At 45.0% G+C, this 25,640-nt stretch overlaps 2 protein-coding genes across 3 annotated transcripts; one reads left to right on the forward strand and one right to left on the reverse strand.

Moving 5' to 3' along the window:
• Window positions 1-11,313: 11,313 nt before the first annotated feature.
• LOC124679380 ((+)-neomenthol dehydrogenase-like) lies at window positions 11,314-13,496 on the forward strand. Of its 2 annotated transcripts, none has more exons than XM_047215152.1 (6): window positions 11,314-11,463; window positions 11,936-12,033; window positions 12,119-12,362; window positions 12,441-12,509; window positions 12,613-12,816; window positions 12,906-13,496. In XM_047215152.1, exons 2-6 carry the CDS (start codon window positions 11,999-12,001, stop codon window positions 13,284-13,286), a joined length of 933 nt encoding a protein of 310 aa, XP_047071108.1. In that variant the 5' UTR covers window positions 11,314-11,463; window positions 11,936-11,998; the 3' UTR covers window positions 13,287-13,496. The 2 variants fall into 2 exon arrangements, with proteins under 2 accessions (XP_047071108.1, XP_047071114.1); XM_047215158.1 differs by having other exon boundaries at window positions 12,622-12,816.
• A 1,807-nt stretch (window positions 13,497-15,303) lies between these two features.
• Window positions 15,304-19,195, reverse strand: LOC124679398 (nucleolar and coiled-body phosphoprotein 1-like). The gene is made up of 4 exons (XM_047215165.1): window positions 18,245-19,195; window positions 17,810-18,082; window positions 17,319-17,410; window positions 15,304-16,443 (listed from the first exon to the last, which is right to left on the reverse strand). Exons 1-4 carry the CDS (start codon window positions 19,193-19,195, stop codon window positions 15,561-15,563), a joined length of 2,199 nt encoding a protein of 732 aa, XP_047071121.1. The 3' UTR covers window positions 15,304-15,560.
• Window positions 19,196-25,640: the final 6,445 nt, after the last annotated feature.

Genomic DNA, 25,640 nt, shown 5'->3' on the forward strand with positions numbered 1-25,640 from the left:
CTGCGGACTAGAGAGGTCCACTTTTTATCTTTACGCTTCCGCCATGAACTTGTGTTTGCTCCTGTTGATCTATAGATCAACTATTTGTGTAATAAGGGATCATGTGATTCAAGTTGTAAGACAATACGGTTTGTAATAAGCCGTGACTATGATATTCGATAATATACATAGCGCTCAAATATCCACCGGGATTGCGATGAATGACATAATAGGCATTCGGACTTAAAATCCGGGTGTTGACAAAAGCAACTTATTAAGAAATAAGACACATAAGTACATATTCTTCACCACAATAGTTTTTAAGGCTATTTGTCCCATGAGCTATATATTGCAAAGACAAAGAATAGAAATTTTAAAGGTAGCACTCAAGTAATGTACTTTGGAATGGCGGAGAAATACCATGTAGTAGGTAGGTATGGTGGACACAAATGACATGGTTATTGGCTCAAGGATTTGGATGCACGAGAAGAATTCCTCTCAATACAAGGCTAGGCTAGCAAGGTTGTTTGAAGCAAACTCAAGTATAAAAGGTGTAGCAAAGCTCACATATGAACATATTGTAACTATTATAAGACTTTACATTGTCTCCTTGTTGTTCAAACACCTCAACCAGAAAATATCTAGACTCTAGAGATCAATCATGCAAACCAAATTTTAACAAGCTCTATGTAGTTATTCATTAATGAGTGTACATGATGCAAGAGCTTAAACATGATCTATATGAGCACAACAATTGCCAAGTATCACATTATTCAAGACATTAAACCATTTACCACATGCGGCATTTTCCGTTTCCAACCATATAGCAATGAATGAAATAGTCCAACTTTCGCAATGAACATTAAAGATAAAGCTAAGAACATATTTGTTCATACAAAACAGCGGAGCGTGTCTCTCTCCCAAACAAAGAATGCTAGGATCTGATTTATTCAAACAAAAACAAAAATAAAAACAAACAGACGCTCCAAGTAAAGCACATAAGATGTGACGGAATAAAAATATAATTTCACTACAGGAACCTGATAAGTTGTCGATGAAGAAGGGATGCCTTGGGCATCCCCAAGCTTAGACGCTTGAGTCTTCTTAAAATATGCAGGGATGAACCACGGGGGCATCCCCAAGCTTTGACTTTTCACTCTTCTTGATCATATCATCCTCCTCTCTTGACCCTTGAAAACTTCCTCCACACCAAACTCGAAACAAACTCATTAGAGGGTCAGTGCATAATTCATATATTCAGAGGTGACATAATCATTCTTAACACTTCTGGACATTGCACAAAGCTACTGAAAGTTAATGGAACAAAGAAATCCATCAAACATAGCAAAACAGGCAATGCGAAATAAAAGGCAGAATCTGTCAAAACAGAACAGTCCGTAAAGACGAATTTTAAAGAGGCACCAGACTTGCTCAGATGAAAATGCCCAAATTGAATGAAAGTTGCGTACATATCTGAGGATCACGCACGTAAATTGTCAGATTTTTTTAATTTTTCTATAGGGACTAATGCTCAAATTCGTGACAGCAAGAAATCTGTTCCTGCGCAGCAATCCAAATCTAGTATTGGCTTTACTATCAAAGACTTTACTTGGCACAACAATGCAATAAAATAAAGATAAGGAGAGGTTGCTACTGTAATAACAACTTCCAAGACTCAAATATAAAATAAAGTGCAGAAGTAAAATAATGGGTTGTCTCCCATAAGCGCTTTTCTTTAACGCCTTTCAGCTAGGCGCAGAAAGTGTGTATCAAGTATTGTCGAGAGATGAAGCATAAACAACATAATTTGTTCTAATAATAGAATCATAAGGTAACTTCATTCTCTTTCTAGGGAAGTGTTCCATACCTTTCTTGAGAGGAAATTGATATTTGATATTACCTTCCTTCATATCAATGGTAGCACCAACAGTTCAAGAAAAGGTCTTCCCAATATAATGGGACAAGATGCATTGCATTCAATATCCAAGACAACAAAATAAACGGGGACAAGGTTATTGTTAACCATAATACGAACATTATCAATCCTCCCCAAAGGTTTCTTTATATCATTATCAACAAGATTAACATCCAAATAACAATTTTTCAATGGTGGCAAGTCAAGCATATCATAGATTTTCTTAGGCACAACAGAAATACTTGCACCAAGATCACATAAAGCATTACAATCAAAATCATTGACCCTCATATTAATGATGGGCTCCCAACCATCTTCTAACTTCCGAAGAATAGAGGTTTCAAGTTTTAGTTTCTCTTCTCTAGCTTTTATGAGAGCATTTGTAATATGTTTTGTAAAGGCCAAATTTATAGCACTAGCATTGGGACTTTTAGCAAGATTTTGTAAGAACTTTATAACTTCAGAGATGTGACAATCATCAAAGTCTAAACCATTATGATCTACAACAATGGGATCATTGTCCCCAATATTTTGAAAAATTTCAGCAGTTTTATCAGTTTCAGCTGTTTTAGCAGTTTCAGGCAATTTTGCACGCTTTGCACTAGGAGTAGTAACATTGCCAACACCAATTATTTTACCATTGATAGTAGGAGGTGTAGCAACATGTGAATCATTAACATTACTAGTGGTGGTAATAGTCCAAACTTTAGCTACATTATTCTCTTTAGCTAGTTTTTCATTTTCTTCTCTTTCCCACCTAGCATGCAATTCAGCCATCAATCTAATATTCTCATTAATTCGAACTTGGATGGCATTTGCTGTAGTAACAATTTTATTATCAATATCCTCAGGTTTAGCAGCCATTTTATTAATTAAGGAGGATTGTGACGCAGACAGGTATGAGATTCGTTTTTCAGCATTTGAAATCTTAGTTTGCAAACCCGAAATCCCCATATTCAAATTTTCAAGTTGATTACCTATATTTTTCAACAAGGTAGATTGTTCATTCATAGTTTTAGTAAACAATTGATTTTGCTCATACTGTGATTGCATAAAGCTCTTAGTGGATCTTTCAATTTCTAGCATCTTTTCCTCATATCTACCATAAGAATTACCATAATCATTACTACTAGCAGGATATGGCCTATAGTTGTTACCAGAATTATTCCTATAAGCATTGTTGTTGAAATTATTATTTTTAATGTAATTCACATCAACATGTTCTTCTTGGGCAACCAATGAAGCTAAAGGAACATTATTAGGATCAACATTAGATCTACCATTCACAAGCATAGACATAATAGCATCAATCTTATTACTCAAGGAGGAGGTTTCTTCAACAGAATTTACCTTCTTACCTTGTGGAGCTCTTTCCGTGTGCCATTCAGAGTAATTTGTCATCATATCATCAAGAAGCTTTGTTGCCGCTCCCAAAGTAATGGACATAAAGGTACCTCCAGTAGCCTGAATCCAATAGGTTCCGCGAAGAAAAATTCAATCCTGCATAAAAGGTTTGGATGATCATCCAAGTAGTCAGTCCATGGGTGGGGCAATTCTTTACCAAAGATTTCATTCTCTCCCATGCTTGAGCAACATGTTCATTATCTAATTGCTTAAAATTCATTATGCTACTTCTCAAAGATATAATTTTGTCGGGAGGATAATATCTACCAATAAAAGCATCCTTGCATTTAGTCCATGAATCAATACTATTTCTAGGCAAAGATAGCAACCAATCTTTAGCTCTTCCTCTTAAGGAGAAAGGAAACAATTTTAATTTTATAATGTCACCATCTACATCCCTATACTTTTGCATTTCACAAGTTCAACAAAATTATTAAGATGGGCAGCAGCATCATCAGAACTAACACCAGAAAATTGCTCTCTCATAACAAGATTCAGTAAAGCAGGTTTAATTTCAAAGAATTCTGCTGTAGTAGCAGGTGGAGCAATAGGTGTGCATAAGAAATCATTACTATTTGTGCTAGTGAAATCACACAACTTAGTATTCTCAACAGTACCCATTTTAGCAGTAGTAAATAAAGCAAACTAAATAAAGTAAATGCAAGTAACTAATTTTTTTGTGTTTTCGATATAGAGAACAAGACAGTAAATAAAGTAAAACTAGCAACTAATTTTTGTGTGTTTTTGATATAAGAAGCAAACAAAGCTGTAAATAAAGTAAAACAGAGCAAGACAAAAACAAAGTAAAGAGATTGGATGTGGGAGACTCCCCTTGCAGCGTGTCTTGATCTCCCCGGCAACGGCGCCAGAAAAAGAGCTTGATGCGTGCAGTCAACACGTCCGTTGGGAACCCCAAGAGGAAGGTGTGATGCGTACAGTAGCAAGTTTTCCCTCAGAAAGAAACCAAGGTTTATCGAACCAGTAGGAGACAAGAAGCATGTTGAAGGTTGATGGCGGCGGAGTGTAGTGCGGCGCAACACCAGGGATTCCGGCGCCAACATGGAACCTGCACAACACAATCACAGAACTTTGCCCCAACGTAACAGTGAGGTTGTCAATCTCACCGGCTTGCTGTAAACAAAGGATTAGATGTATAGTGTGGAAGATGATGATTGTTTGCGAAGAACGGTAAAGAACAATTGCAGTAGATTGTATTTCAGATGTAAAGAATAGGACCGGGGTCCACAGTTCACTAGTGGTGTCTCTCCCATAAGATAAACAGATGTTGGGTGAACAAATTACAGTTGGGCAATTGACAAATAAAGAAGGCATAACAATGCACATACATATATCATGATGAGTACTATGAGATTTAATCGAGGCATTACGACAAAGTACATAGACCGCTATCCGACATGCATCTATGCCTAAAAAGTCCACCTTCGAGTTATCATCCGAACCCCTCCAGTATTAAGTTGTAAACAACGGACAATTGCATTAAGTATGGTGCGTAATGTAATCAACAACAATATCCTTAGACAAAGCATCGATGTTTTATCCCTAGTGGCAACGACACATCCACAACCTTAGAACTTTATGTCATCGTCCCAGATTTAATGGAGGCATGAACCCACTATCGAGCATAAATACCCCCTCTTGGAGTCACAAGTATCAACTTGGCCGCAGCCTCTACTAGCAACGGAGAGCATGCAAGAACATAAATAACATATATGATAGATTGATAATCAACTTGACATAGTATTCAATATTCATCGGATCCCAACAAACACAACATGAAAGATTACAAATAGATGATCTTGATCATGATAGGCAGCTCACAAGATCTAACATGATAGCACAATGAGGAGAAGACAACCATCTAGCTACTGCTATGGACCCATAGTCCAGGGGTGGACTACTCACACATCGATCCGGAGGCGATCATGGCGATGAAGAGACCTCCGGGAGATGATTCCCCTCTCCGGCAGGGTGCCGGGGGCGATCTCCTGAATCCCCCAGATGGGATTGGCGGCGGCGGCGTCTCGGAAGGTTTTCCGTATCGTGGCTCTCGATGCGGGGGTTTCGCGACGAAGACCTTAAGTAGGCGGAAGGGCAGGTCAGGAGGCGTCACGGGGGGCCCACACAACAGGCCGGCGCGGCCAGGGCTTGGGCCGCGCCGCCCTGGTGTGTCGCCACCTCGTGGCCCCACTTCATTTCCTCTCCGGTCTTCTGGAAGCTTCGTGCAAAAATAGGACCCTGGGCGTTGATTTCGTCCAATTCCGAGAATATTTCCTTTGTAGGATTTCTGAAACCAAAAACAGCAGAAAACAGCAACTGGCTCTTCGGCATCTCGTCAATAGGTTAGTGCTGGAAAATGCATAATAATGACATATAATGTGTATAAAACATGTGAGTATCATCATAAAAGTAGCATGGAACATAAGAAATTATAGATACGTTTGGGACGTATCAGATATACATGTTGAAGTTGAAAGCAACCGCTGAAACTTATATCTTCCTTTGTGTTGCTTCCATGCCTTTACTTTGAATTTATTGCTTTATGAGTAACTCTTATGCAAATCTTATTGATGCTTGTTTTGAAAGTATTATTCATGAAAAGTCTTTGCTATATGATTCATTTGTTTACTCATTATCTTTACCATTGCTTCGAATCGCTGCATTCATCTCATATGCTTTACAATAGTATTGATCAAAGATTGTGATAGCATGTCACTTCAGAAATTATCTTTGTTATGGTTTACCTACTCGAGGGCGAGTAGGAACTAAGCTTGGGGATGCTTGATACGTCTCAAACGTATCTATAATTTCTTATGTTCCATGCTACTTTTATGATGATACTCACATGTTTTATACACATTATATGTCATTATTATGCATTTTCCGGCACTAACCTATTGACGAGATGCCGAAGAGCCAGTTGCTGTTTTCTGCTGTTTTTGGTTTCAGAAATCCTACAAAGGAAATATTCTCGGAATTGGACGAAATCAACGCCGAGGGTCTTATTTTTCCACGAAGCTTCCAGGAGACCGAAAGGGAAACGAAGTGGGGCGACGAGGCGCCGACACAACAGGGCGGCGCGGCCCAAGCCCTGGCCGCGCGGCCCTGGCGTGTGGGGCCCTCGTGTTGCCCCTAAACCTACCCTTCCGCCTACTTAAAGCCTTCGTCGCGAAACCCCCAGTACCGAGAGCCACGATACGGAAAACCTTACTGAGACGCCGCCGCCGCCAATCCCATCTCGGGGGATTCAGGAGATCACCTCCGGCACCCTGCCGGAGAGGGGAATCATCTCCCGGAGGGCTCTTCATCGCCATGATCGCCTCCGGATCGATGTGTGAGTAGTCCACCCCTGGACTATGGGTCCATAGCAGTAGCTAGTTGGTTGTCTTCTCCTCATTGTGCTATCATGTTAGATCTTGTGAGCTGCCTATCATGATCAAGATCATCTATCTGTAATGCTACATGTTGTGTTTGTTGGGATCCGATGAATATTGAATACTATGTCAAGTTGATTATCAATCTATCATATATGTTGTTTATGTTCTTGCATGCTCTCCGTTGCTAGTAGAGGCTCGGCCAAGTTGATACTTGTAACTCCAAGAGGGAGTATTTATGCTCGATAGTGGGTTCATGCCTCCATTGAATGGGGGGAGTGACAGCAACCTCTAAGGTTGTGGATGTGTTGTTGCCACTAGGGATAAAACATCGATGCTTTGTCTAAGGATATTTGTGTTGATTACATTACGCACCATACTTAATGCAATTGTCTGTTGTTGTAACTTAATACTGGAAGGGGTTCGGATGATAACCTGAAGGTGGACTTTTTAGGCATAGATGCATGCTGGATAGCGGTCTATGTACTTTGTCGTAATGTCCTGATTAAATCTCATAGTACTCATCATGATATATGTATGTGCATTATTATGCCTTCTTTATTTGTCAATTGCCCAACTGTAATTTGTTCACCCAACATGCATTTATCTTATGGGATAGACACTACTAGTGAACTATGGACCCCGATCCATTCTTTACATCTGAAATACAATCTACTGCAAACTCTGTTCTTTACTGTTCTTCGCAAACAATCAACATCTTCCACACAATACGTTTAATCCTTTGTTTACAGCAAGCCGGTGAGATTGACAACCTCACTGTTACGTTGGGGCAAAGTACTTTGATTGTGTTGTGCAGGTTCCACGTTGGCGCCGGAATCCCCGGTGTTGCGCCGCACTACACTCCGCCACCAACAACCTTCACGTGTTCCTTGACTCCTACTGGTTCGATAACCTTGGTTTCTTACTGAGGGAAAACTTACTGCTGTGCGCATCACACCTTCCTCTTGGGGTTCCCAACGGACGTGTCGACTACGCGCCATCACAAAACAAAAACACATGTGAGTGAGTGAGAATGTTTGAGCAAGTTTCAATGACTATACATGCATATATGAAAAACATTACTGCATTAGGTGAGTAATAAATAGAGTGAATTGCAATACTGTGAGGGTACATTGCCTCTATGTGGTTTTGATAATTAATAAAAATCCCTATGAACTAATGTTTTCATTGAGTTTATATAAAGGAATATTCTATAGGTAATTAATGCTTGTAGTCCATGTGTTAGATTCAAGTGTGTATTCCATGAAAATAAAGATATACCTTAAGTATTGGCATCAAGATCATCGATTTGAAGAGAAGAATATGATATGATCAATATCTTCAGAGTTTGATTCAAAGGGAAGAATTCAAGATATGGCTCTATGCCAATGTCATGATAGACTCATTATTTGAGATATGATTGACCAAGGGTTAGAACAGATAATCAAATAAACATTTCATTATCTATCTCAAGATTATGATAGAGCATGAGGAGATACAAGGATGGACAAGACTAAGAATGATGATTGGATTCAAGTTGATCAACTCATGATGCATAAAGAATGTACCGTATGAGATCATGAGATCTTTTGATATGGTAAGCTTTGTCATTTATGCTTCATGAAATATCCCATTATATATGTGCCTTTGTGTTGCCTATGTGGGTTAGGTATCTTTTCAAGGAAATGCATCAAAAGTAAGATCCCATATTAGCCCATGATGACATCAAGTGGTGACGTCATCAAGGTTGAGAAGAACAAGTTGAATATAATCATATCGAGAAGATCATATGCTTGAAGAGTTGAAGCTTGCCATCAATTTGGTGACAATGGACATGCGAAGACATGCCTTAATGAACTTATCCCATAGTGGTGTATTGAGGAGCAAACTACGAGTCCTCATGAAGCAACAATGATCAGGTGAATCATTCGGGTTTGAATGAACCTTTAAATATTGTCATCAAGATCAAGCAGGATACGCAAGGCAAAGGTATGGCTTTGCAAGATTTTCCTTTTACGGATCTCAAGGTAGTTGTTGGAAAACCAGGTTATAGGATAGACAGCCGCACACTATCGAGAGGGGCTTTCGGTTGGGTAACTTGATCACATCGTCTTAGGGAGGTTAATCCTTTGCATAATTTCCATCATCTTATTGTCGTTTCTTCTTGGTGTTTCTTTGTATGAGGTTCTTGAGCTTGTTGCCAACTTTTCAACAAGCCATTCTTCTATTGCGTTTTGGAGTTCGGACATTTTTATTGGTAATTCATTTAGAGAATTTTCACCTCTAAATTCATGTAAAAATATCCTTTTTTGTTGAAAATGGACCAGTTCTTGATGGTGGTGATGGCTTAGCGCTCCATTTCGTTTAGTGGGTATCTCGTTAAAATCCCATATTGGCAATATGTGGGATCTGCTAGAGTTGCTCTTAGTACCTCAATTAGATTGCGTGCTTCGAATAGGTTTCTTAGTGATTAAGTATCACAGACAATATGGTGCACGGATGCAGATCTGGGACTAAGAAACATATATAAATTTGAAGTAATAGCCACCTCAATCACGGAAATTCAATTCGGCTCCCGGGTGCATATGCTCCCTCTATCAAAAAATTATATTTCGAAATGTCGAAAAATTTTGACAAAAAATTCTACATATACATCTCCACAATATACGTACGTTCGTCAAGTTTCGCGAGGAACCAATATGTTTTGTGGTCTGTGTAAAAAAGAGAAAATTTATCTCCTGAAAAGCCTTATTTTCAGCATTGAATTTTGTCTTTTTTACACACGTCACACGATAAGTCGGATTTTTATGAAACAACTTTGTGAGCGCGTAGCACGTGAAGATGTACGTTCAAATTTTTCGTTTCAATTTTTTGAAATTTCAAAATGTATGTAACATGCATTTTAAAATAAAGGGAGCATATGCTCCCATGTGCCAAAACACCATTCTCCCTCAATCATAAGTTTAAACTGTTGGAAAGAGGGTAGGCAATATATTTATTTCAACATACTAAAGTTGCTATTGCGGCTGAATTTTTGTGGCATCTTTTATGATCAATGTATCATATTCCCGATTATCTAGCCAAATTTTGGCTATGTTTCTTATTTATGCATGTGAATCGGTGTATGGGTAAGTATTGTTTCGTGTATTCCTTTCAAAAGCTGAGATGAATAACTAAGAAAATTAATTTGGAGACCAACAAACCGGTGCAATTCCTTTCATTTTGCTTAAGAGCATCTCTAACATATCTGGCCATGGGCCACCCACCCCGGCCCGAAATTACCGGGCCTGAGCCTGAAAATGTTGGCATGACTACCGGGCTAGGCCAGGCCTGGTAGTCCAAAAATAGTGAATAATGAAGAAGCCCAACCCATGGCCCGACAGCTTGATGGGCCTTTCAGGCTTTTGGCGATGCAAGGCTAGGCTCGGTCCTAGTTCTATTCTATACTGTCAGGATTTTTCGACCCGGCCCGATGTGGCCAGGTATGATCCGTAGCAGATCGCTTAAAATCGTTTAAAAAGTAAAATATCTCGGTTGAAGGGTTTTTAGAGGAGCATAATTTTTACTCACCGCGTCGTCCAACCCTCAAATATACTCGGTCGCGGCTCATTCCGAGGAAAATTTTGACCCCCGGCCACCTTGCGCCGGCACTACCCAACACACACCGCATCGTCACCGGCGTCGTCTCCGGGAGCCACCATTAGCTTCCATCGACACCCCCTAGCCTCCACCGTAATTGTGCTCCAATCTGCTTCGCTCGCTGGTTGCTGCAGTCACCGGAATCAGGTACCTGTTGCCGTTGCCGCATCAAAAAAATCCAAATGCCATGCTCGATTTGTTAAAAAATTGAGCCGGTGGAGGATGGAGATGTTGTAGAACACCCACCACAATGCTAGGCGGCGCCGGAGTCAAGACAGGTTGGCGAAATCCAACCACTGCTCTTCGGCCAAGTTGAGCTTGGTGTGCGACCGACGACCATGGTTCCAGGAGAATCTTTGTCCTCTGCGGTGCTCCGTCAATTCCCAGCCGTCTTAGCTCCGCTGACCTTCTCACAGCCCGACAACAACTCAACGCCGTCGGGCGGCCTTCTCACCTCCTCCGTCCTCCACAACACTTAATGGTTGTGCTTTTTTACTTTATCTGAACCCTTCCTGCTCTCCACTTCATTTGAATCGTTTGGTGTGTTTGGTTTTGAATAATTTAATTCGTAAACTTAGATTTTTAGGAAGTTAATCATGCTATTTTTACTTTATCTTAATCTTTACATGTGTTTGGCTATGAATAATTTGCTTTGTAAACATAATTTTTTTAAGAGTTGAGTTTAGAGGTTTGGCTAGGAACCAGTTTTATTTAGTGGACCAAATAAATGATTAGAAACCCTCCGAGGAATAAAGTTGCCCCGACTTGTGTTAAGAAAAAGAGCAAACTGGTTCATAGGGTAGCAACGGAAATGGCATCTCAAAAAAGCAACGGAAATGGCAAAATGACAAAAAGAAGAAGCGGTGCCGTGCGTGAAGGCGAGGCGTGTACGTACCTCTCGGTCGTGTCGCAATGACTAATCCGACCACCGTGGTAATGGCGTGGCCCAGAGCTCCAATCACCCACTTCACATCTCTAAGCTCACCTGACAGACAGTCTGACACCAACCTCCTCCCAGCGACGCTGCGACCTGCGTGGGAAGTCTGGGTCCGGCGAGCCGGCGATCGAGGACCTGCGGCGGCGTCCGGTCTTCCGATCTTCCTTGCCGGCGATCTAAACCTCCAAGGGCAACGTGTACTTCTCTCCTCCTCTTTATCGAGAAAAAAACTTCTCTCCTCCTTTCCTCCTACTACATGAATCTGTAGTTCAATTCACAGAGATAGGGAGAAGCTTTTAAGGACTTGTTTGGTGCTAGAAGTTCTGTGGGGAATGATATTCAATGGGGATTTAGTTTTGCTTCTTAGCAATCATGATCTTTGTTTGTATGTGTGTGTACGTGCGTGGTTCTTGCATGTAAGCTGCGTTACAAATTTAACGGTAAGCTATGGCCCTAAAAATTGAAAATTTTATTCATACCCAAGTATCTAAGAAAGCCCTGAGAATTTAGGATTTGGTGGAGAATATCTCCACCAATTCCTAAAAGTACACCAGTACTACAATTCCTAGGGGAGCTTGTAGTTTAGGCTGTCGCCCATCGCTTGTCAATTTTCATTAGAACCTACTACCTTGAAATGTGCAAGGAATAACAACCATCGTTTATCTACAGAGTTGTCACCAACACCAACAGCCGAGCAGAGCAGGTGATTGTTCCAGTTCAGGCTGCCTGCTCATGGAAGGAGCCATGTCAAGCTCTCCAAACTCAAGGTGCTTATCTTATCTCTGTAATTTTCTTCTTCCAAATAGTCTCAGAATTTTGTATCCCCAACCCATGTTTTCCTTCCGCTGCTAGGATTGCTCTAGTCACCGGCGGAAACAAAGGGATCGGGCTAGAGGTGTGCAAGCAACTGGCGAGCAACGGCATCACCGTCGTTTTGACAGCTAGGGACCAAGCTAGGGGGACGGCTGCCGTCCAGGAGCTCAATCGTCTGGGGTTCTCTGACGTTATTTTTCATCAGCTAGACATCACAGATGCCTTGAGCATCGCTCGGTTGGTTGACTTCCTGAAGAATCGCTTTGAGAGGCTCGATATCCTGGCAAGTTTTTCACACGTGTTTTGTGCTTCCTTTTGCTGTTTGCGTTTTGTGGTGCTCAATTGTTGACGTTTTTCGTAGCTGAATAATGCCGCGATCGGTGGAACTGAACGTCCTCCACTTTGTGGTTCGATGCCTGTCGACAAAAAGGTAAGATGAGATGTGTGCACGAGAAACATCTCCATTCAAACATGTCCTGACACATTGCCATTCTGGCCTGAATAACAGTCGAACAAATTCAATTCATCCGTAGGTGCAACAGTTCGACGGCATGGACAAGAACCAGAGACTTGAATGGCTGTTCAAAAACTGTCGCGAGACGTACCAAGCCACAAAGCAGTGCCTGCAGACCAACTACTACGGCACAAAGCAGGTAACAGAAGCTCTCTTGCCCCTGCTCCAGTGCTCCCCTGACGGCAGAATCGTCAATGTCTCCTCCAGCGTTGGGTTGCTAAGGGTAATAAATTCCATCGATCACACTCTCTACCGCAGCATCCAAAGATTTCCACACAGCTATATGTTTATATTTTTCCTTGGCAAATGCAGCAATTCAGAAACGAGGAGCTAACGCAGGAGCTGAACGACATCGACCAGCTGACCGAGAAGAGGCTGGACGAGCTGCTGGATATGTTCCTCAAAGACTTTGAGGCCGGCCGAGTGCAGGTGCGCGGATGGCCGGCCGAGTTCCCAGCGTACAAGGTGGCCAAGGCCGCCATGAACGCCTACTCGAGGATCCTCGCTAGGAGGCATCCGGCGCTGTGTGTCAACTGCGCAGACCCCGGCTTCACCAGCACCGACATGACCCTCAACACGGGTGTCCTTACGCCCGACGAAGGTGCGGGCAACATCGTGAGGGTGGCTTTGCTGCCCGACGGCGAGCTGACCGGTGCATACTTCCAGGAGGGCCAGCAGGCATCGTTCCTATGATACTGGCCGGGCATTTTCGATCTTCTAGTTGTTGTGGTGGTGGTGGTCTTGTGGATGGAAGAATAAGTTTATTCAGCCCTGGGCGAGTATATTCATGTAGGCTTTCAAATTCGTGTATAATGTCATTTAAGAAAACTGTACATTGCTAAATTCATTAGGGTACTATTGTCAAACTAATGTAAGGATAAGTGCACATGCCGCTTTTCACAATGCTTGTATGTTTGTCAATCTCAATATTTGTCAGATCATTTTTTCGACTCAGTTTTTGGAGGCACTCATAGGTGTAGGGTGTGCGCGTGTTCATAGGGTGAGTATACATACGTATTTTTGATTCTTTACATTATATGGTGTGTCGCAAAAAATGGAAACTCCACACTTTCTCAGAGTAAAATGTCAACAAAACTTAAACTTGCACCGTTGAATTTGTAAGAGTTTGAGTTTCAAAATAGTCATTATTTTCTTCGACGTATTCCTCACAATCTTGTGGCGCCGGGAGTGCAGAGTTTGATACTCTACTTGAAAGTTGGCGCTCAGAGGATCTCTACGAGATGATCCCTTAAAACTTGGTATCCTTTTTAAGGATACAAAATGTTTTAAGGAACCATGTGGGCACCGCTGGAACAGTTCCGGTAAACTTGGACCATACAACTTTTACGGTGTGAGTTTAGGGCATTTGTCTCGACGTAATGTTCACTGTCATACCTCAAGATGTGTGCAGTTACAAATAGATATCAACAACAATAGTTTCTAGGTTTAACTTAATTTATAGTTTTCGGCTCAAGTGTATACACAGTCATAAAATATAAGTAGCAACCTCACGAGCACAATTAAGTGCAATCAACATATGATAAAATCAAGCAACATCGTCATTGTCATGACCGCCACCGGGGAGCATACCGTATAGGCATAGAGTAGTACTCTGTCCTATACAGTATTCCCTTGTAATCCCACGCTTGAGCTTTAATTTCCCACCCTATATAAACACGAACCACGAGCCCGAGAGGGTATCGTTTCCACCTACGCTAATATGGTATCAGAACGAGCCTCTTATGTAACCGAGCAGCCGACTACAGTCCTGGAGCACACGCAACAAAAAACAAAACCGAAAGACCAAGAACCGATATTCCGCAGCCATGGTGTCCTCCTCATCGTCGATGCCCCTGTCTAGCCTGCTCGGATCCCCTCCCTCCCAAAAACTGACTAGGGCAAACTTTCTCTTTTGGGAGGCCCTAGTCTTCCAACCCCTTCGTGGTTCTCAGGTCCTCGGCTTGCTCGATTGTACCGACATTGCACCGGCAAAAACTCTAGAGGTTGAGGATGCAAACAACAAGAAGACCACAATCCTGAATCTTGCCTACACTGCGTGGTTCGCTCGGGATGCTACGGTGCAAGGGTTCATTGTTAACTCGTTGTCTCAAGAAATTCTCGCCCATGTTGTTGGCCTTGAGACCACCACCGAGGTTTGGACTGTCATCACCAACATGTTTACCTTGGTGTCACGGAGGAAGACCAATCATTTGTGAGGTGCTCTCAACAATACAAATAAGAATGATATGACCATGGACAATTTTTCGCCAAGATGAAAGGATTCTTCTCAGAGCTCGCCACCATTGGAAAGCTCGTTGAAGAAGATGAGATGTTTTGCTATATCCTCATGGACTCAACGGCTCCTACAATTCTCTCGTGTCCTCCGTCAACGCGAACCAATTCAACTCTTGATGATCTCTTTGGTCAAATTTGTGCTCATGATATGCGCCAGAACATACTCTCCGAGAGGGGCTAGGACACCGGCACGTTCAGCTCCTCCACAAACGCTTCTCAACGTGGTCGCGCTGATGAGCACAACTCTCACCCTCGTGTCGGTGGTGATCGTGGCTGCAATGATGATTGTGGCCACAATGAAGACCATCAACACCATGATGATGGAGGTCATTGTGACGATGACCGTCAACATTGTACATGAACGAGAAGATTTTCATTTTACACTTTTTTTTTTGACAAAACTTTCCATGACACATTTTCATTTTACACATTTTTTTACAGAACTTTCCATGACACATTCTTCTGCATGGATGAACGAGAACATTTACGTTTTACACCATACACTTTCTCCACTTCTCTTTCTACCTGATAAAAACGCAAAGGAATACAAAAAATACACATTTCTATCTTTAGGAGATGGTCAAATTTCTTGGCCCAACCAAATTCCTCAACTTCTAAAAGGCAAGCCCAACAAAAACCTCCTTAGTACCGTCATGAAACTTAAAGCCCACGTCACCCCTTCCTCCCGTTCGCCGCCGGCGACGACTCGCCGAGCACGGCGGCGGCCGAGTCGACGTTGGTGAGGAGGTATTCGTAGATCTTCTTCCTTAGCCGCTCTATCGTCTCCTCCGGTACGCCGTTGGACGCAGTGACAGAGGCCGCGTTGGCGACGGGCTCCTCGCCGCCCGAGTCGGTGGGCGGAGCCGGCGATTCCACCACGGGCGGCCTCCCGATCTCGCTTAGCCAGTCGTTGACACGCTTCAGCTGCGGGAGCATCCTGGCAGCACGGTCGCGGTCCCACGGCGCCGCCGCCGCCACGTCCGCATCCAGGAACCGCTCCACGAACGACAGGAACCACCGCCTCGACTCCTCCCCGAGCCGCCTCGCGAGCTCGCCCCTCTCCTCCGCGCCGCCTCCTCTCTCCCAATCCGGCGGAGGCGCGGCCGCTGCAGTTACTGCCATGATAGCGCCCGCCCTCACCTTCCCCTTCGCGGGCGAAAGCCGCGACTTGGCTGGCGGTGATGCTTTCACTGCCGCCGGCTTCGCCGACTCGTCGACGAGAACGACGGCCAGAGGGGAAGCCGCATTGGCGGGGGTCGGTCTGAGGTTGTAGAGGGAGAAAGCCGAGAGGTCAGTGGCGAGACCGGCGCCGACCCAGGAGGCTGCACGGCGTCGGCGCTCCGCCGCGATGGCAAGGGACTCTTCGTCAATGCTCGCGGCTTCGCCCACCGTTGATTGATCCGGTGAGGTCGCTGTAGAGGTCGAGGCAGCTGCTTTGGCTAACGAGTCGGCAACGACTGTGGCACGCGACATGGCTGAGTGCAGAGCAAGGAACTGCTCCACGGCTAGCTGCGGGTTCTGCTCCTCCGCCGTCGAGCTCACCTCCGCGTACGAGCTGCTCAGATCATCAGACAATAATGTCAGTTTAGGTAATAAGTTCTTTTTGCTTCACTGTTACGTGGTTGATAGTTCACATTCTAAATAAATTACTATAATGTTACAGTAAAACTATTAGTTGAGCAGAACTGAGAGCTGAATAAAACACTACAATGCATGCTTTCAAAGAATTAATAGTGTTTCTAGAGGACACATTGCAGTACCAAGTACAAGTAGGGTGTACTTCTAGTTTGGCGGTATGAACAAGAATCGGCACACATTGAGTGAAGATGAACACGGGCAGAACCAAGCTTGCTGCGACAGGAACATGTGAAGTGTAAACACCAGACATGTGCGGAAATAATCACAAGTCCGTGTATGTGTCAAAAGGCGAGGGAACCAGCCAAGATGGTTGATAGCATCATTGCATCATGCAGGCCAGCTAGAGCCAAGGCATTTGGAATGTGTCAATTATTTCAGGAACCATGTGAGATAAACATCAAGAGAAGTATCAACTATCAAGGCTGTCAAACGATTAGAAGAATAGAAGCCATGTGAAATTTAGATGCTTTCCCATCAGTTGCTGAATTTTCAATTTTGCATACTCGAAAATTGAAAGGAAATGAAGAGCTAAAGCGGAGTACATCTAAAGATTTTCAAACATGTACAATTTACTGAATAAAAGCTATCATTAGGTGCAAGTCTAAAAAAACGTGGTAGTTGGAAACTTAGAATTAAGATAAATTGAGGTACTGCAAGTCTTAGGAGGAGGAATAACTCAAGGTCATTGGATGATAGAATCTTGAAGGCAGTTGAGTTGGTAATGCCATGAATTGTTGTTAATTATAGGCATCATAAACTAAATAAATTATGTAATAAGGCGATAAAAATTACCTTAAACATCGAAGCAAGCTCTCTGCAGCAGAAGCTTCTTGTATGGCTTCAACTGCTGCCATTTGTGCCGCATCCCTATACTTGGTAAGCTCCTGTAACAAAATAAAATGAAATCATGAAGCACCAATATATAACATAAAGCACTTAATTACCACAGGCTAAACTGGTATCTTATCATCCCCTCCTGGGCAAATATGGTACATTTTTAGCAGGCCGTTCTATATTTGCTTCAACCAGTAGCCTAAAGGAATGGATGAAAATATTTACAACAACAGAAGTATAGGGTCCCAACTGGTAATCATTCAAGGAGTTTACGTATACTTGAATTTTCACATATCTGATCAAAATTCTAGCAGACCTATTTATTAATCCAGTAGATAACCATAAGAAAAAGAATGCTCAACTGGTTATGGTGCCAAAAAGTTAGAAATGGACATGACATGTATTAAGAAGTTAGTGATCATGTCAATGAGCTAGCTACCTAGCCATACCTTTCCTAATTTAGCAAGTGGTGGAGGAAGCGATGTCCATGAAGTGCTTGGATCGGTCAGCTTTTTGTTATTCGCAGCAATCTTCACTAAATTTGTCATATTGGTGTTGCCTAAAACCCCTGACGACCGCCTTATAGGAGAAAGATACTTATTGATTGTTCTGTCAGAATCATCTGAGAGAGCACTTGACGTGCTTTTCCTGGGAGGAGTCTGAATCTTAGTGTCATCCTTGTGTGAGAGCTTCTCATCTGGTGGTGGTTTTCGTCTAGGAGTCTGATCACAAAGAAACAACAAGTTTGATTGAATCAGAACAAGTTTAAGCATCATTGTGTTCCCAAAATGTAGATTCTATGGAGGTCAATGTTTGGCACGAATTAAACACAACACACATATTTAGTTATTTACCCATATAAATGACAAGCATAGTTAGCATACCGATGTGCTCCTATTCTCGGGCTTCCTGTCAGGTTTGGCCACCTTTGAATCTGAATTGCCTTTGCTTTTCGTATCGGCCTTCCCTTCCCAGCTTCTTCTCAACGCCTTTGGTCCCGACTCAATACTTAAGAGAGTATTGCTAAGCAAGTTACCTGCAGAGGACTTCCTCCCTGCTGTAGTAACCTTCAGCACAGAAGCAGCCTTTTCTAACAAGGATAACTTAGATGGCGATGACTTGTCTGCTCCTTTCGCTTTTGCTCTCAGCTTCATATCATTTGGCAGACTTTCAAACGATGCAGGCAGAGAACGGACGCTGGTAGGCGATGAAGGTGTCGACCTAGCAATGTTCGGCCTCACCTTTGAGCTAACCGCTTCCTTCTTATCGAAAAGGCTGGCCAGCGCTTGTTTCGAGAGCGAAGAGTTTGACTTGGTCAGCTGCGGTTTCTTGCTTTCGGTCCCGTTGCTTTTAACAGAAGCGTTTATCTTCTGCAACTTGCTCTGCTCTTTCTCCAGTGACAGAGCGCCGGCATCCTTGGAGCCATTGACCGATGGCTGCGCCTTCTTGGCGCCAAGAAAACTGGAGGAGCTAGTCATCACAAGGTCCTCTGGACTGCCGACGCAGGCGTGCCGGCCTGGAACCGGCCTGACCCCCCTCAAGATCGGCACCGGGGTGGCGGCCTCGAGACGGTCCACATGGATGAACTGCCCCAGCTGAATCGTGTCGCTCAGTATGAGATCGTGCTGGTCCTCCGGCAGGGAAACGTAGGTGGCGTGGGACGAGTCGGACACCTTGAGGTAGAAGCCCTGGTTGGTGAAGAGGTCGCTCCCAGCGAGCGCGGGGACAATGCTGACCACCTGGAGAAGCAACGACCGGTGCTCGCCGGCGACCTTCACCTCGCTGTTCATGTGCTGGAGGAGCTTGAGGAGGACCCCGGGCACGAGCGACGCCATTGCTGCAGCTCCCAACGCGCATCACCTGCACATTATTGTTCAGCAACCGCGATCATCATTGGATTAAAAGGACTGGGGAGTGAACTGGGACTGAAAAGAGAGAAATTGATGATGAGTCGGTGGTAGACGACCTGGGCTAGTCCTAACAAAGGGAAAAAAGATCTGCAACAGCCAACTGTAATAAAGGCTACAGCTTTCTAGTGGGGGCTTAAATCCAAGCTAACAAGTTGTACTGCAAACCCTTTTTAGGCTCGCAAGGGACATCTAAAGTACTGGACTGTCTGCACCTGTCACAAATGCCAACCAGTAGAGACACAGAAAGGATGGTTAAGGGCAGTAGAAAGACAAATCATCCGCTGTCATTTTCTGAACCCGGGAAAGCACGGCAAAATGGAGAGACACAAAAGTTAGCTAGAACAATCTGAGTGCAGGCAAAAAGGTGAAGAGAAGTGTACGCCCTCCGTCTTACTAAACGTATCTGAGATTTGTCTAAATTCAGATGTATCTAAACATAGTCTGAATTGAGACAAATCTCAGACATGTTTCTCATGGGACCGAGGAGTACCTACCGACCCAGCATTACTAATTGAAGGGAAGTACATCAGCATGGGAAGGCCAACAATGGTGGCGGCAAGGGGTACGGCCGTGAGGGGTTGAGAGTAGGGACGGTGTTGTTTCTCGGAGAGGATTTATAATTGGTTTAGCCGGAAGAGAAACAGGAGCATCAATGAGCAGATCCAAACGCGGTCAAAGCGGGCAAGTGGACCTATCCTATTCCAACCCACAAGTGCATATGAACAAATGTAAACGACTGGGTTGGAACTGGAAGGGAATCTCGAGCAGAGCTTCCTATGTTCATACTTGCCACCGAGGGGAGTAAGTAGTAGGAGAAGCAATGGCCATTACCACATGTCAAATGCGGGCTGTTAGTATCTCTAACAGGTAGAACTAGCTTGGCAACAAACCAGTGGTCAACCACCTTACATACCAGCTGAGCTTCAGGGGATGACGGGAGAGGGAAAAAACAAAGGTGAATGGAGGAAGTGAGAGAAGGAAGGACAAAAGAAATAGAGGAGTTCCTCACAGGTTTCTGCTTAATCTGGCTTGTGCTTGGGAGAAGATGTAGAGGAGGCGGGCGAGGAGGAGAAGACGTGTGCGCACCTGTCGAGGGAAGCCCGGTGAATGAATCCCGTGAGGCGAACTGCCCGGCTCCTCCGTGTCAGGCTTCCCGTGAAGAGGAAGATGGGAGCGTGGGCGGAGAAGACGGCCGATTGATTGATTCTTCCCGTGCCGCCGGTGCTGGCGTGCTGCCTGCTTCCGCCGTCCGCCGGCTGCAGCCTATACGAGGAGAGACGGCGGCTTTGGCGGCCTGCTCCGCTTCCGCTCTGATCAGCAAAGCTCGCTCGCTCGCTCGCCCTGTCACATCCAAGAATCCCGCCCGTTGGCCCTCGCAGCGGTGCCGGAGCTCGCTCCCTCAGAACATGTGAGCGTTTTTCAGGGGAGAGAAGACGACTGACTGACTTCTTTGAGCCGAGCGCACGCGGGCAGCGAGCAGTGGCAGCAGCGGGCACGGAGAAAGAGGGAGCGAGGCAGTACTGGAGCACTGTAGTGTGGAAAACCACTCCGCGCCTACGGGGTCGTAGGGTGGGTCCGAGGAGTCAGTGGGTGCCGTTACTACGGTGCGGCGTCGCTTTCCGTGAGGCAAAGCGGAGTTCCCAGAATGAGCTGGACGTGCATGGGTAAACCTCTTGTTTTACTAGCAGGGCTCTGAGGAAAGAGGAAGAGGACGAAGGTTTATTTCAGAAACTTTTTTGTTAAGTCTAAAAAGAGTACATCTACTTTTCCAGTGTATATATAAAAAGATGCACATATTACTAGAAAAACATATTTTAAAATATTTTAAAATTTTGAAAATAAAATTGGGGTGTACTTCCAAATATTTTATGTCTGCACACAAAGTGTTTCAAAAAAATATTATAGTTTGTGGCCTGTTCGAAAAAGACAATTTCTGGTGTTCAAAAAAAAAATTTCACGGAACATTTATTTGTCCTCTTTACATTGGTCACATACAATATTTTTCCATGCAAAACTTTTGTGAGCTAAGGATGTCCGGATGCACACTAAGAAATTTTATTCGCAATTTTTTTAACATTTTAAATTGGATTTAAAATTTATTTTTTCTAATAGGTGCCAAAACGCCATGTCCTAAAAACAGCCCAAACTGTAATTTGGATAGACCATCGTAACCGAGAATGTTGCAGAATTTTCTAGGATCCACACGAGATGTGTGAAACCGTGAACATTTTTTTAGACGGAAGGCTCGAAGTGAGTCGGCTTTGAATTAACGAAACCATCAACCGGCTAGGAGTTACACCAAGAGTTACAACACACACACGCCAAGCGCACAACCGAAACTACAACAAAAGACAACACAGAAAAGCAAGCCGAAGCGCCAAATGATCCATCAAGAGGGAGCCTTGTCTTCTGTTGCACCGGAGCGATCATAGCCGAGTCCACGCCAACAAATCTCCACCGCACCAAGACTGAAACTCAAGGGGGAACTCAACGACGGGCCGGCCACCTAGCAAAGCTTGAGGAACCAAAGGAGAGAGGGTCTTGCGGCGACGCCTCCAAGAAGGTGAATGGCGCAAGAATGCGTCGTCGGCAGAGAAGGACCTGCAGAGTTTTCACCCAGACCCGAGAACCACCACCCATGGAGCTCGGGCTAGGTCCATACCAAACACACAACATCATCCCCTGGCATTGGGATAGGCACACCGGCAAGGGCTACGACCAGACGCCGACCTAGCAAAGCCCCCCAAGGCGCTAGGAAGGAAATCAGCTACCGCAGCAAACCGTGTAAATGCAGCCAGGCCGATGTTATGGGAGGCCTGCGACACCAGCGGGAGGTCACACAGTGCTCCACAAGACACTACTAGAGAAGCTTACACGAAGCGAGGCCTCCAAAAGGCGCAGATTGAGGCGGAGGGATGGAGTCCATCATTTCGAACAAGAGGGCCATCATCGGGACGCCTTCAACAAGGTAACGACACCCGCAGGTGACGCCGTCGCCGGCACAGGTCAGAACCAAGTGCTGCTTTCGCCGAGGTCCAAACCTAGATAGAAATTCCGGACGCCATCGCGAGGACGTAGAGCGAACAAGGCGGAGATCACCGCCGCGCCTCCAACCTAAGTCACACTTATGAGCTAGCCCCAACTCAACTCATCCGCAGGAAACACGTGCTAGCTGGCAGAGGTATCGGCCAGACCCAGATCTAGACGTACCCTAGATTGGCGGCAGCACGATGTCCACCATCCCCAGCGCGCGAGCACCCCTGCACAAGCACGCCCACATTGGTCGGAGGGAGAACAGACTGCAGCCGCCGGAGTAGTTGCAGTACTGAGCCGGCCCAAGGACCACATCCCAGATAGCTAGCAAGGACGTCGCCCCAGCGACTCCGGAAAGGCGGGACGACACCCCAACGCCGCCCCGCCGCCGGAAGCTCAACCGAGCTCCGACAAGCCCGAGCGGGCAGATCGCCAAAACCGGCGCCGCCGACACCAGCCGCGACGGATGGTGGCCGAGGAGGCCTCTGCGTACAACCGACATAGAGCGACCCCAAAACGGCCGGGCCCGACCGGCCCAGATCGGCCGCCGCCACCATGGACGCAGGAGCGTCGGCTGGCGAGGCGCTGGGCACCACCGCCGCAACCGCCCGCCTCGCCGCCAGCCACGGCGAGATCCACGCCGGCCTGGGCCGGAGCCGGCGCCCTCCAACGTCGCCCTCCAACGTCGCCTGGTCGAGCCTGCCCCGTCGGGCCTCCCAAGCGCACGGGAGAGGAGAGAACCGCCGCCGCCAGCACCGCCCGGGCTTTGCCCGGTGGCTCGGAAGGAGGGGAAAGGGGGGGGGGGGAGAAGGGGGGGAGGCCGGGGCGCCCCGGTCGCCCACGGGGAGGCGACGGGAGCGGGAGCCCTAACGGGAAGGAACGATTAAATTGTTTTTGAGGGAGCACAGAACGATACGGAACTTATCTGCGGCTAGTGAAACCGTGAACATGAGCATCCAAAAGGTAATCTAGGTGAAATTCTTTCTTTCTTTCTTTTTCTCACTATAAATAATTTTAGTACTCCTTCAGTCCCCTTCCCTGATTTTTAAACTATTGTTCTATTTTCAGATATTGTCTTTTCGAGCTGCTTGTTTGACATTAGGACAAGTTATGCCGATTCTTTGTTGTGACAGTTTACTAAGCATGAGCTCAGTCCAAGTGTCTGCCAACGGCAACTAACTTAGTTTGGTCAACGACTCAACGGCTCGCCGAGAGCCGAACTTAATTGGATAATTGCCGACACTTTGCACTAGTTTGACTTCCAAAAACCATGCTACCACCAGTACTAGTGTAGTATCACTTGTAATCCATCGACATCCAGGCTACTTGAAGAGGCGTTCATTCCCCCCCTCTCTCACCTCGCAACATTAGTTGGGAGAGGTTTCCCCTGCTTCGGGCTGAACCGAGGCCTGAGCTGGCGGCGATGCCGCCGGGGAGTGGCTGAGGCGAGGCTCCAGCCTTCGTAGTGTATATAGTAGAGTTATGTGTAGTGGTTCCATAGTGGCGTCTTGGAGTAGGTCACCAGCCGTCAGATCCGATGCATCCTGTTGTTGGGTGGCGCGGCGGCGTGGCTTCGGTGGCGGGGGCGGTGGCTGGCGTGCAACCTCGGCTCAGGCATCTATGCAAATAAGACGGGTGGGAGCTCGTGTTTCCTAATGCAGTGGTGCAGCGTCGGGGAGCAGACCCTAGTAGTTCTCTGTTCGTGTCCGAGGTGGGCGACGAGCAGCGCGACCGCGGCGAGCTCGGTTAATAAGCGCTGGCTCTGGCAACTTAAGCTCCTATTTCTCCGAGGTGTCCTCTTGGCCGGCCGTGGCGGCGAGGGAGAGGGCACCAACGGCGACGGGGAAGCCTCGGGGGCTGGCGAGACTCATGTGCAGTTTTGAGTTGTTTCACGGTGACCACAAGAGGGTCATTGATCTTGGATGCCCAAGGATGGCATCAGTTGACGCCGGCGAGGCATCTCAGCAACCTCCTTTGGAGGCCCGTTTCTGATGATGCGGTGGCGGCACTTCACGCCTGCTTGTTCCCAAGTGGCCATGTCCCCGGCGAGGAAGACGTCGGTTGTCGGCGCACTTCACCCCCCAGCGGCCGTGTGACAGAGGGTCTGGATCGCGTTCATGCAAGTTCCTTAGAGGTCCCCTGTGCAAAATTTCTAGGGACTTATTTCTAAAAAAAATATTGTGACCTTTTATGTAACTTGTACCACCGTTTTGACTAATGCAGCATAGTCTAGGTCCTTTGGGACCTTGCCTCTTTCAACAACAAAAAAGACTTGTAATCGTACAACGTACTGACTGTAAGCACACATGCACTTCCTTATCCATGCAAGTAGAAGGTTGATAACTTTTTCTTTGCAACCAAAACAAGGTTATAAATTTTAAAGAGCAAGAATGTATATGTATAACAATATAGTACTCACTCCGTTCACTAATACTTCCTCCGTCCCATCAAATATGTCAGAAGTTTGTTAAAATCCGTTCCTATCTAGACACTACATTCGAATTTAGACAATTTTTTTTACATGCTCAATGGGAGACGGAAGGAGTATAAGATGTTCGGTTCAAGGAGTGGTGTTTTGACACATGGGATCATATGATCTCTTTATTTTGAAATGCATCTTAGATACGTTTTGAAATATCAAAAAACTTGAAACAAAAAATCCATATGTATTTCTTCACGTGCTACACGTCCACAAAGTTGTTTCATGAAAATTCGACTTGTCTTGTGACGTGTGTAAAAAAGACAAAATTTGGTGCTAAAAATAAGGCTTGTCACAACATAAAGTTTCTCTTTTTTTATATAGACCACAAAAAAATCGGTTTTTTTCGAAACTTGACGAACGCACATATATTATGGATATGTATGTGAAGAATTTTTTGCCAAAACATTTTGACACTTCGAAATATATTTTTTTGGTAGAGGGAGCATGCGCACCTGGGAGTCAAATTGAATTTCCAGTTCAGTTTTTTTGTAGATTCATCTCTTTTGGTACGTGTCTAGTCTACTATTAATATGTAGATATATTTATTATGAGGTGTATCTAGTTCACTTTAAATATTTTAAATTAACGTCCTATTTATAAACAAAGGAAGTATAGTACATAATCCAGAAAATGATAGTAAGAAGGACAGAGTTTATCCACACTACATGCATGCATTTTGGTCAGCGTTGGGAATAATAATGCAGTCGGTACCTCGATCATAGTACTACTACCGACTGGTAGGGATCTCCTAACCACTGTATAATACTGTATGCATATGCATTGCCGGTTGGTATCCATGCATGCGTTGCATCATCCAAAGTACAGCTAAATTCTACTGCATAATTATATGGATAA

The sequence above is a fragment of the Lolium rigidum genome, chromosome 1, assembly GCF_022539505.1.
Source record: "Lolium rigidum isolate FL_2022 chromosome 1, APGP_CSIRO_Lrig_0.1, whole genome shotgun sequence".
Lineage (NCBI taxonomy): Eukaryota > Viridiplantae > Streptophyta > Magnoliopsida > Poales > Poaceae > Lolium > Lolium rigidum.